The 17,500-nt window shown below is 33.0% G+C and overlaps 2 protein-coding genes across 7 annotated transcripts in view; one reads left to right on the top strand and one right to left on the bottom strand.

The window, feature by feature from the left end:
• The window catches only part of pak5 (p21 protein (Cdc42/Rac)-activated kinase 5), a 64,558-nt gene extending 62,437 nt beyond the window's left edge, over positions 1-2,121 (top strand). For all 6 annotated transcript variants that reach the window (XM_056405500.1, XM_056405502.1, XM_056405498.1 and 3 more), the window contains 2 exons: positions 1-25; positions 180-2,121. The exon at positions 1-25 is cut by the window's left edge and continues 110 nt beyond it. In XM_056405500.1, the coding sequence (XP_056261475.1) occupies positions 1-25; positions 180-335 (181 nt within the window). In that variant the 3' untranslated portion in view covers positions 336-2,121. The remainder of the gene's footprint in view (positions 26-179) is intronic.
• Positions 2,122-16,243: 14,122 nt separating this feature from the next.
• lamp5 (lysosomal associated membrane protein family member 5) overlaps positions 16,244-17,500 on the bottom strand; it is a 6,158-nt gene continuing 4,901 nt past the window's right edge. Inside the window, exon 6 of the mRNA XM_056405076.1 lies at positions 16,244-17,425. Within this exon, the coding sequence (XP_056261051.1) occupies positions 17,250-17,425 (176 nt within the window). The 3' untranslated portion in view covers positions 16,244-17,249. The remainder of the gene's footprint in view (positions 17,426-17,500) is intronic.

The raw sequence follows: 17,500 nt of genomic DNA, 5'->3' as shown, positions 1-17,500 counted from the left end.
GCCTCGGCTAAAAGAGTCACACAAGGTAGATCTGCCACTACATAAAAAAGTATAAGCGACCCAAGTTCCTTTGTCTTTCAAGATCTTTCTTGCATATATTTGTGCCAGCAGTAGACTTCCCTTTACAATCCATATTAAAGATCAGATAAAGGACCAAAGTATTCCTTTACTATCTCCAGGTGTCCTCGGTGCTGCGATCCTTCCTGGACCTGATGCTGGTGAGGGAGCCCTCTCAGAGAGCCACAGCCCAGGAACTCCTCCAGCACCCTTTCCTCAAGCTGTCGGGACCCCCTTCCTGCATCGTCCCCCTCATGAGACACTACCGCCACCGCTGACCTGCTGGCCCAAACCCGCCCTCTTCTACACTAAAAAACACACACACACTGTACACACACTATCAGGGTGGCACAGCCCTCACCCAGCCAAAACACTCCACCATGCGGTGGTGCGCCACTGACACTCACACCTGTAACCGTGACGTAGATTAGCTAGAGGAATATCTAAGAAAAAACATTTAAAAAACACACAACAGAAAAGAAGAAAAAAAAAATCATCTACTATTTTGACATTAAGACCTGGAGTAGAAGAGTGCACTGTGCCAGAGGAACTCACTAAACGTCCAGTAGAAACGTGGGCTGGCTCGCCCTGCTGCGGTCTTCTCTCTTCCTAGACTGTGAGTGTTCAGCTCCATGAAGAGTTGTAGCAACCATCAGCAAGAGCTTCAGAGGGTTGCGGCGATGCGGAGGGACCCTGGGCACCGGCGCTCTGCTCCAGACCAGAGCAGCAGAGGGCAGAACAATTGGCTGCGTGCAGAGAGAGAGAGAGAGGATTTTGACTAGCACTGACTGTCACACGGCTGCTGCGTCATCAGTCCATCTGAAGGACAGGCTGCTGCTCAGCTGGTCAAATGGAGAAGAGCTCTCTTGTATCTTTCTTCTCATACACTAACAGTGAAAATGTATTTTAGAGAAACTTGTAAGTTTTTCTGTACAGTTTTGATAATTTGCAGTATTTTATCGTGTCGTAACCATTGTGATATGAGCAGTATTAAACAGAGTTTCTGCAGAGATCTTTCCTACTGTTTATAATCCAGTTTTTGCTTAAAGATATAAGAGATATCCCAAATAAACCCACCTAAACCTAACTGTTACTAAAAATACTAAATATATTTATTATCTCACATTTGTAGACAGAACTTCCATTAAATGTTGGAAAAAAGGGTAATGTCAGAATTTTGTATGACGTTTTAAAAGTATTTATTTATTTATTGGAATTGAAGGTTTATTTTTTTGGTAGTGTGGCCTTTTTTTGTTTATTTTCTTTTGCTGTTTTGTTGGGTTTTGATTTACATTTTTAAAAGCGTAAAGGCAGACAGTGATATGAGTTGTTATATCATCCAAGCAATACCCCAAACCTGTTTATGAAACCATGAAGCCCTGTATTTATGATACTGTAATTACACCATGCATTTAAATGTAGCACAGATTGAGTGGATTCGACAAAAAAAAAAAAGAAATTACTCTACGCAGACCTGTTTTCTTTTATATTAGGAATCTTATCCTGATTCTCTAAATGCTAAGAGGCGCCCATCCAAGACGCCCGCCTACCGCACAGATTTTAGGTTGCTGATAAAAAGGTCTGGTTTGCTACTCACATCCTCACTGTCATCATCTCACTCCTTATCCCACCTTAGTCAGAGACACACTCGCTATCACTGGAACTGTGCTGCCATTCTCATCGCTGGTCGGACCGGGAGAACAGCGTAATCCTCCTCCCTGCATCGTTTTTACCCATCATTCACTGTGATATGTAAATATGACTGTGTGTGTGTGTGTGTGTGTGTGTGTGTGTGTGTGTGTGTGTGTGTGTGTGTGTGAGAGTTGTGTCCGTGTCCGTGTGTGTCAAAGAGCAAAAGAGTTGGCGCGTGTTTATCTCTGTACAACATCTGAGAGAGTGCGTGTGTGAGCGTGTGTTTGTGTGTGTGCAGCTGGCTAATCCTTGACAATGTGTCAGGACTTGAATGAGTAACACTTATCTGTGGTGTTGGCTTGTACAGTGATATTGCATGTTTGTTATCAGTGGAGCTGGTTTCAATTAAAAAAACGCCCATAAAAACATTAAGATGTGTTGCATGGATTTTTCCTTCATTATCCTCTACAGTCTCCTCTTCTTCCTCTTCTCTCAGTGTCTCATATCAAGCAGAGATTTTTTTTGTAAACAGTGCACTGTCGGATTATTCAAGGGACTTCCTTTCAGCCATCAACAGTTTGTTTTCTCTCTGTTGTTTTGGTCTTCCATATTCTCTAAATTCAACAGTTTTCATTTCCAACTACTTCACCCTAACTTCACCTCCAAACAGAGAAGCAGAAAGACACATCCATGGATCGGTGTTGCCATAATATATGAGGTTATTTCTCTTTCTTTCCTCTAAGCCATTTCCCTCTGAAACACTATAATGGGATATTGATCTGGCTCGGACAGAAACTGGAGCTTCTCTCTCAGAGAGAGATACCTCTGCCAACAGCCCAGTAAATAAAATCACAAGTACTCTGACTAGTTGGACTGCAGGGCATCAATGTGGATCAAACTCAAGACTGTAGAGCTTCTGAGTTACTACTAAGGTGAATAATGTTATCATCCACATATTAACAAAACATCACACTCAGCTGTTCCACTCACAGGGACTCAGCATCATGTAAAATGTATAGGTAAATCAAAACTCTGACAGTATGACGGTTGGTGGTCTTGCTTTCAGCTCTGAGAAATGGAACAAACCTTAATTTTTCCCCTTTTGTAAACTTGAATTAATTATCTTAGACCTTTTTCACAGCAAACTATTTGACACTTTACAGCAGGAAAAGCATACAATTAATAACATTATTTAATTGCACATTTAGGTCTGTTTGCATTCTACAGTAACAGACAAATTACAGATGGCAGGCTTTGTATGGCTGATTGTGGTACAGTATTAGCCTACTGATTTTTGTCAAAACATTTCAGATATATTAAAATAAAATTTTTCTCCACCAAAGGCCTATTTTATTCCTTTCAGTGTGGACAACATAGGTATAGTGAGGCATAAGATGGCATAAAATGTCATAGTATTGTAAGGCATGAAAACATCATAAAATATCATAGTATAATAAGGCATAAGTATATGAAAAAACATCATATTATAGTGAGGCTTAAAATGTCATAACAAACGTCATAGTATAGTCAGCCGTAAAAACGTGAAAAAACGTCATGATATAATAAGGCATAAGATGGCATAAAATTTCAGAGTATTGTAACGCATAAAATTTAATAGCAATCTCATAGTATAGTATGTCATAAAGTGTCATATTATAATAAGGCATAAAATGTCATAGTATAGTAGGGCATAAAAACATCATAAAATATCATAGTATAGTAAGGCATAAAATGTCATACAATGTCATAGTATAGTTAAGCATAAAATGTCATAGTATAGCAACTCATTAAATGTCATAAAATGTCATAGTATAGCAACTCATTAAATGTCATAAAACGTCATAATATAGTAGGGCAAAAAATGTCATAAAATGTCATAGTATAGCAACTCATTAAATGTCATAAAATGTCATAGTATAGCAAGGCACAAAAACGTCAGAAAACGTCATAGTATAGTAAGGCTAAAATGTCATAGTATAGTAAGGCATAAAAATGTCATAGTATAGTAAGGCATAAATTATCATAAAATGTCATAGTATAGTAAGGCACAAAAACGTCAGAAAACGTCATAGTATAGTAAGGCATAAAAATGTCATAGTATAGTAAGGCATAGAATGTCATAAAATGTCATAGTATAGTAAGGCTAAAATGTCATAGTATAGCAAGGCATAAAAATGTCATAGTATAGTAAGGCATAAAAATGTCAGTATAGTAAGGCATAAAAACGTCATAGTATAGTAAGGCATAAAATGTCATAGTATAATAAAGCATAAAATGTCATAAAATGTCATAGTATAGTAAGGCAAAAATGTCATAAAATGTCATAGTATAGTAAGGCAAAAATGTCATTAAATGTCATAAAATGTCATAGTATAGCAAGGCACAAAAACGTCATAAAATGTCATAGTATAGTAAGGCAAAAATGTCATAAAATGTCATAGTAGAGTAGGGCAAAAATATCATAAAATGTCATAGTATAGTAAGGCTGAAATGTCAAAGTATAGCAAGGCATAAAAATGTCATAGTATAGTAAGGCATAAAAATGTCATAGTATAGTAAGGCATAAAATGTCATAGTATAGTAAGGCATAAAAACGTCATAGTATAGTAAGGCATAAAATGTCATAGTATAGTAAGGCATAAAATGTCATAGTATAGTAAGGCATAGAATGTCATAAAATGTCATAGTATAGTAAGGCAAAAATGTCATAAAATGTCATAGTATAGCAAGGCACAAAAACGTCAGAAAACGTCATAGTATTGTAAGGCAAAAATGTCATAATATGTCATAGTATAGCAAGGCACAAAAATGTCAGAAAACGTCATAGTATAGTAAGGCATAAAAATGTCATAGTATTGAGGCATAGAATGTCATAAAATGTCACAGTATAGTAAGGCATAAAATGTCATAGTATAGTAAGGCAAAAATGTCATAAACTGTCATAGTATAGTAAGGCATAAAATGTCATAGTATAGTAAGGCAAAAATGTCATAGTATAGTAAGGCATAAAAACGTCATAAAATGTCATAGTATAGCAAGGCATTAAAACGTCAGAAAACGTCATAGTATAGTAAGGCAAAAATGTCATAAAATGTCATAGTATAGCAAGGCACAAAAACGTCAGAAAACGTCATAGTATAGCAAGGCATAAAAATGTCATAGTATAGTAAGGCATAAAAATGTCATAATATAGTAAGGCATAGAATGTCATAAAATGTCATAGTATAGTAAGGCAAAAATGTCATAAAATGTCATAGTATAGCAAGGCACAAAAACGTCAGAAAACGTCATAGTATAGTAAGGCATAAAAATGTCATAGTATAGCAAGGCATAGAATGTCATAAAATGTAATAGTATAGCAAGGCACAAAAACATCAGAAAAAGTCATAGTATAGTAAGGCATAAAAATGTCATAGTATAGTAAGGCATAAAATGTCATACTATAGTAAGGCATAAAATGTCATAAAATGTCATAGTATAGCAAGGCATTAAAACGTCAGAAAACGTCATAGTATAGTAAGGCAAAAATGTCATAAAATGTCATAGTATAGCAAGGCACAAAAACGTCAGAAAACGTCATAGTATAGCAAGGCATAAAAATGTCATAGTATAGTAAGGCATAAAAATGTCATAGTATAGTAAGGCATAGAATGTCATAGAATGTCATAGTATAGTAAGGCAAAAATGTCATAAAATGTCATAGTATAGCAAGGCACAAAAACGTCAGAAAACGTCATAGTATAGTAAGGCATAAAAATGTCATAGTATAGCAAGGCATAGAATGTCATAAAATGTCATAGTATAGTAAGGCATAAAATGTCATACTATAGTAAGGCATAAAAACGTCATAGTATAGTAAGGCATAGAATGTCATAGTATAGTAAGGCATAAAAACGTCATAGTATAGTAAGGCATAAAATGTCATAGTATAGTAAGGCATAAAATGTCATAGTATAGTAAGGCATAGAATGTCATAAAATGTCATAGTATAGCAAGGCATAAAAACGTCAGAAAACGTCATAGTATAGTAAGGCATAAAAATGTCATAGTATAGTAAAGCATAAAATGTCATAGTATAGTAAGGCATAAAATGTCATAAAATGTAATAGTATAGCAAGGCACAAAAACGTCAGAAAACGTCATAGTATAGTAAGGCATAAAAATGTCATAGTATAGTAAGGCAAAAATGTCATAAAATATCATAGTATAGTAAGGCAAAAATGTCATAAAATGTCATAGTATAGAAGGCATAAAATGTCATAATAGAGTAAGGCATAAAAACGTCATAGTATAGTAATGCATAAAAACGTCATAGTATAGTAAGGCGTAAAATGTCATAGTATAGTAAGGCATAAAAATGTCATAGTATAGCAAGGCACAAAAACATCAGAAAACGTCATAGCATAGTAAGGCATAAAAATGTCATAGTATAGCAAGGCATAGAATGTCATAAAATGTCATAGTATAGTAAGGCATAAAATGTCATAGTATAGTAAGGCAAAAATGTCATAAAATGTCACAGTATAGAAAGGCATAAAATGTCATAGTATAGTAAGGCAAAAATGTCATAAACTGTCATAGTATAGTAAGGCATAAAATGTCATAGTATAGTAAGGCAAAAATGTCATAAAATGTCACAGTATAGAAAGGCATAAAATGTCATAGTATAGTAAGGCAAAAATGTCATAAAATGTCACAGTATAGAAAGGCATAAAATGTCATAGTATAGTAAGGCAAAAATGTCATAAACTGTCATAGTATAGTAAGGCATAAAATGTCATAGTATAGTAAGGCAAAAATGTCATAGTATAGTAAGGCATAAAAACGTCATAGTATAGTAAGGCATAAAATGTCATAGTTTAGTAAGGCTTAAAAATGTCATAGTATAGTAAGGCATAAAATGTCATAAAATGTAATAGTATAGCAAGGCACAAAAACATCAGAAAAAGTCATAGTATAGTAAGGCATAAAAATGTCATAGTATAGCAAGGCATAGAATGTCATAAAATGTCATAGTATAGTAAGGCATAAAAACGTCATAGTATAGTAAGGCATAAAATGTCATAGTTTAGTAAGGCATAAAAATGTCATAGTATAGTAAGGCATAAAATGTCATAAAATGTAATAGTATAGCAAGGCACAAAAACATCAGAAAAAGTCATAGTATAGTAAGGCATAAAAATGTCATAGTATAGCAAGGCATAGAATGTCATAAAATGTCATAGTATAGTAAGGCATAAAATGTCATAGTATAGTAAGGCATAAAATGTCATAAAATGTCATAGTATAGCAAGGCACAAAAACGTCAGAAAACGTCATAGTATAGTAAGGCATAAAAATGTCATAGTATAGTAAGGCATAAAAATGTCATAGTATAGTAAGGCATAGAATGTCATAAAATGTCATAGTATAGTTAGGCATAAAATGTCATACTATAGTAAGGCATAAAAACGTCAGAAAACGTCATAGTATAGTAAGGCATAGAATGTCATAGTATAGTAAGGCATAAAAAGGTCATAGTATAGTAAGGCATAAAATGTCATAGTATAGTAAGGCATAAAATGTCATAGTATAGTAAGGCATAGAATGTCATAAAATGTCATAGTATAGTAAGGCATAAAATGTCATAAAATGTCATAGTATAGCAAGGCACAAAAACGTCAGAAAACGTCATAGTATAGTAAGGCATAAAAATGTCATAGTATAGTAAGGCATGAAAATGTCATAGTATAGCAAGGCATAGAATGTCATAATATGTCATAGTATAGTAAGGCAAAAATGTCATAAAATGTCATAGTATAGTAAGGCATAAAATGTCATAGTATAGTAAGGCATAAAATATCATAGTATAGTAAGGCATAAAATGTCATAGTATAGTAAGGCAAAAATGTCATAAAATGTCATAGTATAGTAAGGCAAAAATGTCATAAAATGTCATAGTATAGTAAGGCATAAAATGTCATAATAGAGTAAGGCATAAAAACGTCATAGTATAGTAATGCATAAAAACGTCATAGTATAGTAAGGCGTAAAATGTCATAGTATAGTAAGGCATAAAAATGTCATAGTATAGCAAGGCACAAAAACATCAGAAAACGTCATAGCATAGTAAGGCATAAAAATGTCATAGTATAGCAAGGCATAGAATGTCATAAAATGTCATAGTATAGTAAGGCAAAAATATCATAAAATGTTATAGTATAGCAAGGCACAAAAACGTCAGAAAACGTCATAATATAGTAAGGCATAAAAATGTCATAGTATAGTAAGGCATAAAAATGTCATAGTATAGTAAGGCAAAAATAAAATAAAATGTCATAGTATAGTAAGGCATAAAAATGTCATAGTATAGTAAGGCATAGAATGTCATAAAATGTCATAGTATAGTAAGGCATAAAAATGTCATAGTATAGTAAGGCAAAAATGTCATAAAATGTCATAGTATAGTAAGGCAAAAATGTCATAGTATAGTAAGGCGTAAAATGTCATAGTATAGTAAGGCATAAAAATGTCATAGTATAGCAAGGCACAAAAACATCAGAAAACGTCATAGTATAGTAAAGCATAAAAATGTCATAGTATAGCAAGTCATAGAATGTCATAAAATGTCATAGTATAGTAAGGCAAAAATGAAATAAAATGTCATAGTATAGTAAGGCATAAAAATGTCATAGTATAGTAAGGCATAGAATGTCATAAAATGTCATAGTATAGTAAGGCAAAAATGAAATAAAATGTCATAGTATAGTAAGGCAAAAATGTCATAGTATAGTAAGGCAAAAATGTCATAAAATGTCATAGTATAGTAAGGCAAAAATGTCATAAATTGTCATAGTATAGCAAGGCACAAAAACGTCAGAAAACGTCATAGTATAGTAAGGCAAAAATGTCATAAAATGTCATAGTATAGCAAGGCACAAAAACGTCAGAAAACGTCATAGTATAGTAAGGCAAAAAAATGTCATAGTATAGTAAGGCATAAAATGTCATAGTATAGTAAGGCATAAAATGTCATAAAATGTCATACTATAGCAAGGCACAAAAACGTCAGAAAACGTCATAGTATAGTAAGGCATAAAAATATCATAGTATAGTAAGGCATAAAATGTCATAAAATGTCATAGTATAGCAAGGCACAAAAACATCAGAAAACGTCATAGTATAGTAAGGCATAAAATGTCATAGTAGAGGAAGGCATAAAATGTCATAGTATAGTAAGGCATAAAATGTCATAGTATAGCAAGGCATAGAATGTCATAAAATGTCATAGTATAGTAAGGCAAAAATATCATAAAATGTTATAGTATAGCAAGGCACAAAAACGTCAGAAAACGTCATAGTATAGTAAGGCATAAAATGTCATAGTATAGTAAGGCATAAAATGTCATAGTATAGTAAGGCAAAAATGAAATAAAATGTCATAGTATAGTAAGGCATAAAAATTTCATAGTATAGTAAGGCATAGAATGTCATAAAATGTCATAGTATAGTAAGGCATAAAAATGTCATAGTATAGTAAGGCAAAAATGTCATAAAATGTCATAGTATAGTAAGGCAAAAATGTCATAGTATAGTAAGGCGTAAAATGTCATAGTATAGTAAGGCATAAAAATGTCATAGTATAGTAAGGCATAAAATGTCATAGTATAGTAAGGCATAAAATGTCATAAAATGTCATACTATAGCAAGGCACAAAAACGTCAGAAAACGTCATAGTATAGTAAGGCGTAAAATGTCATAGTATAGTAAGGCATAAAAATGTCATAGTATAGTAAGGCATAAAATGTCATAGTATAGTAAGGCATAAAATGTCATAAAATGTCATACTATAGCAAGGCACAAAAACGTCAGAAAACGTCATAGTATAGTAAGGCATAAAAATATCATAGTATAGTAAGGCATAAAATGTCATAAAATGTCATAGTATAGCAAGGCACAAAAACGTCAGAAAACGTCATAGTATAGTAAGGCATAAAAATGTCATAGTAGAGGAAGGCATAAAAATGTCATAGTAGAGGAAGGCATAAAAATGTCATAGTATAGCAAGGCATAGAATGTCATAAAATGTCATAGTATAGTAAGGCAAAAATATCATAAAATGTTATAGTATAGCAAGGCACAAAAACGTCAGAAAACGTCATAATATAGTAAGGCATAAAAATGTCATAGTATAGTAAGGCATAAAAATGTCATAGTATAGTAAGGCAAAAATGAAATAAAATGTCATAGTATAGTAAGGCATAAAAATTTCATAGTATAGTAAGGCATAGAATGTCATAAAATGTCATAGTATAGTAAGGCATAAAAATGTCATAGTATAGTAAGGCAAAAATGTCATAAAATGTCATAGTATAGTAAGGCAAAAATGTCATAGTATAGTAAGGCGTAAAATGTCATAGTATAGTAAGGCATAAAATGTCATAGTATAGCAAGGCACAAAAACATCAGAAAACGTCATAGTATAGTAAAGCATAAAAATGTCATAGTATAGCAAATCATAGAATGTCATAAAATGTCATAGTATAGTAAGGCAAAAATGAAATAAAATGTGATAGTATAGTAAGGCATAAAAATGTCATAGTATAGTAAGGCATAGAATGTCATAAAATGTCATAGTATAGTAAGGCAAAAATGAAATAAAATGTCATAGTATAGTAAGGCAAAAATGTCATAGTATAGTAAGGCAAAAATGTCATAAAATGTCATAGTATAGTAAGGCAAAAATGTCATAAAATGTCATAGTATAGCAAGGCACAAAAACGTCAGAAAACGTCATAGTATAGTAAGGCAAAAATGTCATAAAATGTCATAGTATAGCAAGGCACAAAAACGTCAGAAAACGTCATAGTATAGTAAGGCAAAAAAATGTCATAGTATAGTAAGGCATAAAATGTCATAGTATAGTAAGGCATAAAATGTCATAAAATGTCATACTATAGCAAGGCACAAAAACGTCAGAAAACGTCATAGTATAGTAAGGCATAAAAATATCATAGTATAGTAAGGCATAAAATGTCATAAAATGTCATAGTATAGCAAGGCACAAAAACGTCAGAAAACGTCATAGTATAGTAAGGCATAAAAATGTCATAGTAGAGGAAGGCATAGAATGTCATAAAATGTCATAGTATAGTAAGGCATAAAAACGTCATAGTATAGTAAGGCATAAAATGTCATAGTATAGTAAGGCATAAAAACGTCATAGTATAGTAAGGCATAAAATGTCATAGTATAGTAAGGCATAAAAGGTCATAAAATGTAATAGTATAGCAAGGCATAGAATGTCATAAAATGTCATAGTATAGTAAGGCATGAAAATGTCATAGTATAGCAAGGCATAGAATGTCATAAAATGTCATAGTATAGTAAGGCAAAAATGTCATAAAATGTTATAGTATAGTAAGGCATAAAATGTCATAGTATAGTAAGGCATAAAATGTCATAAAATGTCATAGTATAGCAAGGCACAAAAACGTCAGAAAACGTCATAGTATAATAAGGCACAAAAATGTCATAGTATAGTAAGGCATAAAATGTCATAGTATAGTAAGGCATAAAATGTCAGAAAACGTCATAGTATAGCAAGGCACAAAAACGTCAGAAAACGTCATAGTATTGTAAGGCAAAAATGTCATAATATGTCATAGTATAGCAAGGCACAAAAACGTCAGAAAACGTCATAGTATAGTAAGGCATAAAAATGTCATAGTATAGCAAGGCATAGAATGTCATAAAATGTCATAGTATAGTAAGGCATAAAATGTCATAGTATAGTAAGGCAAAAATGTCATAAACTGTCATAGTATAGTAAGGCATAAAATATCATAGTATAGTAAGGCACAAAAACGTCAGAAAACGTCATAGTATAATAAGGCATAAAAATGTCATAGTATAGTAAGGCATAAAATGTCATAGTATAGTAAGGCAAAAATGTCATAAAATGTCATAGTATAGTAAGGCATAAAATGTCATAGTATAGTAAGGCATAAAATATCATAGTATAGTAAGGCATAAAATGTCATAAAATGTCATAGTATAGTAAGGCAAAAATGTCATAAAATGTCATAGTATAGTAAGGCAAAAATGTCATAAAATGTCATAGTATAGTAAGGCAAAAATGTCATAAAATGTCATAGTATAGTAAGGCATAAAATGTCATAGTATAGTAAGGCATAAAATATCATAGTATAGTAAGGCATAAAATGTCATAAAATGTCATAGTATAGTAAGGCAAAAATGTCATAAAATGTCATAGTATAGTAAGGCAAAAATGTCATAAAATATCATAGTATAGTAAGGCATAAAATGTCATAATAGAGTAAGGCATAAAAACGTCATAGTATAGTAATGCATAAAAACGTCATAGTATAGTAAGGCGTAAAATGTCATAGTATAGTAAGGCATAAAAATGTCATAGTATAGCAAGGCACAAAAACATCAGAAAACGTCATAGCATAGTAAGGCATAAAAATGTCATAGTATAGCAAGGCATAGAATGTCATAAAATGTCATAGTATAGTAAGGCATAAAATGTCATAGTATAGTAAGGCACAAAAACGTCAGAAAACGTCATAGTATAATAAGGCATAAAAATGTCATAGTATAGTAAGGCACAAAAACGTCAGAAAACGTCATAGTATAATAAGGCATAAAAATGTCATAGTATAGTAAGGCATATAATGTCATAGTATAGTAAGGCATAAAATGTCATAAAATGTCATAGTATAGCAAGGCACAAAAACGTCAGAAAACGTCATAGTATAGCAAGGCATAGAATGTCATAAAATGTCATAGTATAGTAAGGCAAAATGTCATAAAATGTCATAGTATAGTAAGGCATAAAATGTCATAGTATAGTAAGGCATAAAAACGTCATAGTATAGTAAGGCATAAAAACGTCATAGTATAGTAAGGCATAAAATGTCATAGTTTAGTAAGGCATAAAAATGTCATAGTATAGTAAGGCATAAAATGTCATAAAATGTAACAGTATAGCAAGGCACAAAAACATCAGAAAAAGTCATAGTATAGTAAGGCATAAAAATGTCATAGTATAGCAAGGCATAGAATGTCATAAAATGTCATAGTATAGTAAGGCATAAAATGTCATAATATAGTAAGGCATAAAAACGTCATAGTATAGTAAGGCATAAAAACGTCATAGTATAGTAAGGCATAAAATGTCATAGTTTAGTAAGGCATAAAAATGTCATAGTATAGTAAGGCATAAAATGTCATAAAATGTAACAGTATAGCAAGGCACAAAAACATCAGAAAAAGTCATAGTATAGTAAGGCATAAAAATGTCATAGTATAGTAAGGCATAGAATGTCATAAAATGTCATAGTATAGTAAGGCAAAAATGTCATAAAATGTCATAGTATAGTAGGGCAAAAATGTCATAAAATGTCATAGTATAGTAGGGCAAAAATGTCATAAAATGTCATAGTATAGTAAGGCATAAAAATGTCATAGTATAGTGAGGCATAGAATGTCATAAAATGTCATAGTATAGTAAGGCATAAAATGTCATAAAATGTCATAGTATAGTAAGGCATAAAATGTCATAATATAGTAAGGCATAAAAACGTCATAGTATAGTAAGGCATAAAAATGTCATAGTAGAGCAAGGCACAAAAACGTCAGAAAACGTCTTAGTATAGTAAGGCATAAAAATGTCATAGTAGAGCAAGGCATAGAATATCATAAAATGTCATAGTATAGTAAGGCAAAAATGTCATAAAATGTCATAGTATAGTAAGGCATATAATGTCATCGTATAGTAAGGCAAAAATGTCATCAAATGTCATAGTATAGTAAGGCATAAAATGTCATAGAGTAGTAAGGCATAAAATGTCATAATATAGTAAGGCATAAAAACGTCATAGTATAGTAAGGCATAAAATGTCACAGTATAGTAAGGCATAAAATGTCATAGTATAGTAAGGCATAAAAACGTCATAGTATAGTGAGGCATAGAATGTCATAAAATGTCATAGTATAGTAAGGCAAAAATGTCATAAAATGTCATAAAATGTCATAGTATAGTAAGGCATAAAATGTCATAATATAGTAAGGCATAAAAACGTCATAGTATAGTAAGGCATAAAAATGTCATAGTAGAGCAAGGCACAAAAACGTCAGAAAACGTCTTAGTATAGTAAGGCATAAAAATGTCATAGTAGAGCAAGGCATAGAATATCATAAAATGTCATAGTATAGTAAGGCAAAAATGTCATAAAATGTCATAGTATAGTAAGGCATATAATGTCATCGTATAGTAAGGCAAAAATGTCATAAAATGTCATAGTATAGTAAGGCATAAAATGTCATAGAGTAGTAAGGCATAAAATGTCATAATATAGTAAGGCATAAAAACGTCATAGTATAGTAAGGCATAAAATGTCATAGTATAGTAAGGCATAAAAACGTCATAGTATAGTAAGGCATAAAATGTCAAAAAAACATCACAGTATCATAAGGCATGAAAGCATCAATAACGTCATAGTGTAATATTTTAAAAAACTTCATAGTATAGTGAGGTATAAAATCCTTAACAAATGCCATAGTATAGTAAGGCATGAAAGCATCAAAAATGTCACGGTATATTTAGGCATAAAAATGCTAACAAACATCATAGTTTAGTAAGGCAGGAGTTGGCATAAAATGGTCATGGTATCGTAAGGCATAAAAACATCACAGTATAATAAGGCATAAAACGTCAAAAAACATCATAGTAAGGCATAAAATGTTATAAAAGTGTCATTGTATAGTAGCTAATACATAAAATATCAAAAAACGTCACAGTATAGTAAGGCATAAAAAAAGTCATAATACTAATGGTGACATTTTCATGGGATTTTTCAACAGAAATTAAACTCATACTTTGATATAGCCACCATTTTATGTTTACATCTGCTTGCAACCTGATTGCTAGCCTACAGAAGATACAAGCCAGGGTTAGTTTGCAAATTAACACTAGCTTACATGGTTAAATAACATCAGTTGACATTTTTTGCTGATGTCAGGTACCACTGTGATATTCTCACATGACGTGAGCCCTCGGATAGCCTCCGCCCTTTCAGTCAATCAAATGCTAGCATGCCTACGTTGGTTGTCTTGGAGACGTGGCCTCTTGGATTGCACATTGGAATTATCTAATATGACTTCACTCCAAACACAGTGCAAACAAGTTCACTCAAATATTGGTAGGGACAATTCTGTCCTCCCAAGATATTGGTAGGGACATGTCCCTACTGTCCATATGCAACCCTACGCCCTTGTAGCGTTTTAAGGTTCTTTATAGATAACCTTTAGCAAGGTAGTGTTACAGTACAGCCATCTGTTACCCCACTTATTTTATGGCCATGATATCACTGATTTTTAGACATGATGGTGGACATCAGTTTGCTGTTGACTGTTCAAATACTTTCTTCCAGTTAGGTGAAACTTGGGAAGACTGTGACATGTACTGTAAGTTACTGGGTGAGTTGTAAGGCCAGCTGGGGGGATCATTTGCGGCAAAATCACCCAAAATGAAATCTTATGCAACACTTTTGAAGAGGAATTGAATAAAAAATATTTTTCAACAAAATAAATAAACCGATAAACCCTTCGAGCTCACGGTAAAAATGATGATCTGGGATGATTGGACTGCAGCTAACAATTATATTTGTTATCAATTGATTTGACCGTTATTTCTCAATTAATTATTTGGTTCTTCAAACTCTCAAACATGGTGTCTTCAAATGTCTTGTTTTGTCATCCAAACATCCACATAAAACTCAATCAAATTCAGTTTTTTTCACATAAGACAAAGAAAAGCAGCAAATCCTAATTGGACAAAATAAAACCACAAATTGTTTGACATTTTAGCTTGAAAATGGACTAAAACAATTAGCAATTATCAAAATAAATACTGATTAATTTTCTGTCTATCGACTCGTTGTTTGATCAACTTATCGTTTCAGCTCTATACATGATACAGTGTTGAAGACACCACCAGAGCTTTTCCTTACTGTCTCTGACTCTGGCGTCCCATAATGTTGTGGTTGTTACAGGGTAGTGGGATTAATCTATGCATAGTCTGCTTTTAAAACGGCTCAGGAAAAGTTAGAATGGCATTGACCTTTGTTGACCTTTCACAAAGATCATTTCCAACATCGAAACGGCCTGGCTGAGTGAAAAACTGGACCAAAGGGTTGGGGCTTTGGTGTGTTGTGCCTGAGGATGATGTACGACATCCACACTGTTGAAACAAATAGGTGTAGCTGACACAAATGCTCCGTTTATTTTCAATTAGATTTGTTCATATTGTGTTTCCTTTGAAGGCCCAGATTCAGACACAAAATCAATACCTCATCCCTGCAGCTTCTCTACTGACAGGTGTATCAGTCACCTTTTTCCAGTCACACTATTTCATTTGAGCACTGCAGTCTTGTTTCATTTGTTTTAAAACAATATAGGAAAGAAACCGTGACATTTATGAAAGATTGAAGAGTTTGTACTCTAGTTATATGATAGATAATAGAAATAACTTTGACAGAGATGCAGAGATGATTCCAGCAATTTATTTCAATGAACAGAAGAATACTGCACAAGATTGCATCAGCAGAGGTTTATGCATAGACTTTGTTTCTGAAAATATTATACACATATTTTTTTTTTAATTTAATAACCTCTGTACTTTCATTAACACTCATATGGCATTCTCATAAATTCTTCACTATTAGTACAGAATTTTTGTCAGATGTTTATGTATTTCTTTCTTCCTTTTTTGATATGTTCCATATATCAGTGTGGAGAAAAGATTTGTTGAAGTCAAAGCAAAAACATTACAATTCTTAATGACTCTGAATGCCACTGCACTGCACACACTACAAGACTTGTCCACTGTCAACACTATGGCTGCATTCAAAAATGAAATTAAAGGTTAGCAAATACAGAACCAACAATAGGTATTGAAATTATATAGCAGCAGTTTCAGAGAGAGAGAAGGGGAGGAGAGGATGACACAAACTGTTGGCAAATGGCAGCAGAAGCTCAGGCAATATCTGAAATTTCTTTCAAAGACAAGTTGGATAAAAATGGCTGAAGTGATAAAGTAGGCCCCAGTGATGTCAGGAAACAAACAGGTCAACTGTAACCTTAGGTTGGTGATTTTCAGATGTCAAACACCCACCAATCTGAATATAAATCAATTATATTTTCATGAAGGCATAAATTAATGTTTTTATTTTCATTAAAATTCTTATCACTGTAATGCAGACTTTGAATTTATGGCATTAAGTTTCAATTCAGCAACCAGATAAATTAGATTTTGATGGGTTGACCCTCCAACTACATCCATGCTAGGCCCCAAGCTGTCCCATTAACTTGTGTTTTAGCTGTTCAAAAGTTCCAATGGGCCTACAGTACAGGCTACACACATTTCTCTGTCAGGGAATCAGTCCATGGCAGGGCACTTTCCTCTGTGGTGTTAGGCCTTGGACATCGAGGAGACAAGTCTTTTATCAGGTTAGCTTTGGAGAGAGCTGAGGGAGCCGCCGCTGTGCTGCTGACTACATGTTCTTGTACATGGAGCGATCTCTGGGGAGCTGGGGCTGGTTTGCCGTCAGCTTCAGGTGGAAGTGGTAGACGGTGAGCGTGATGATGATTATGAGGCCCAAAATGAGGCCCAGGACAAGGGGGAGGGTCTCCTCCAAGCGCTCCCGCTGGTCGGTGATACACTTGTAAGCTGCAGAAAGTGAACACAGTCAACATGATGAGGAGAATGAACGTGACTGACAGAGGTCCTAAAAGGCCTGAGATA

Source organism: Seriola aureovittata, chromosome 19, assembly GCF_021018895.1.
Source record: "Seriola aureovittata isolate HTS-2021-v1 ecotype China chromosome 19, ASM2101889v1, whole genome shotgun sequence".
Taxonomy (NCBI): Eukaryota; Metazoa; Chordata; class Actinopteri; order Carangiformes; family Carangidae; genus Seriola; species Seriola aureovittata.
This window is presented reverse-complemented; position numbering and strand designations above follow the sequence as displayed.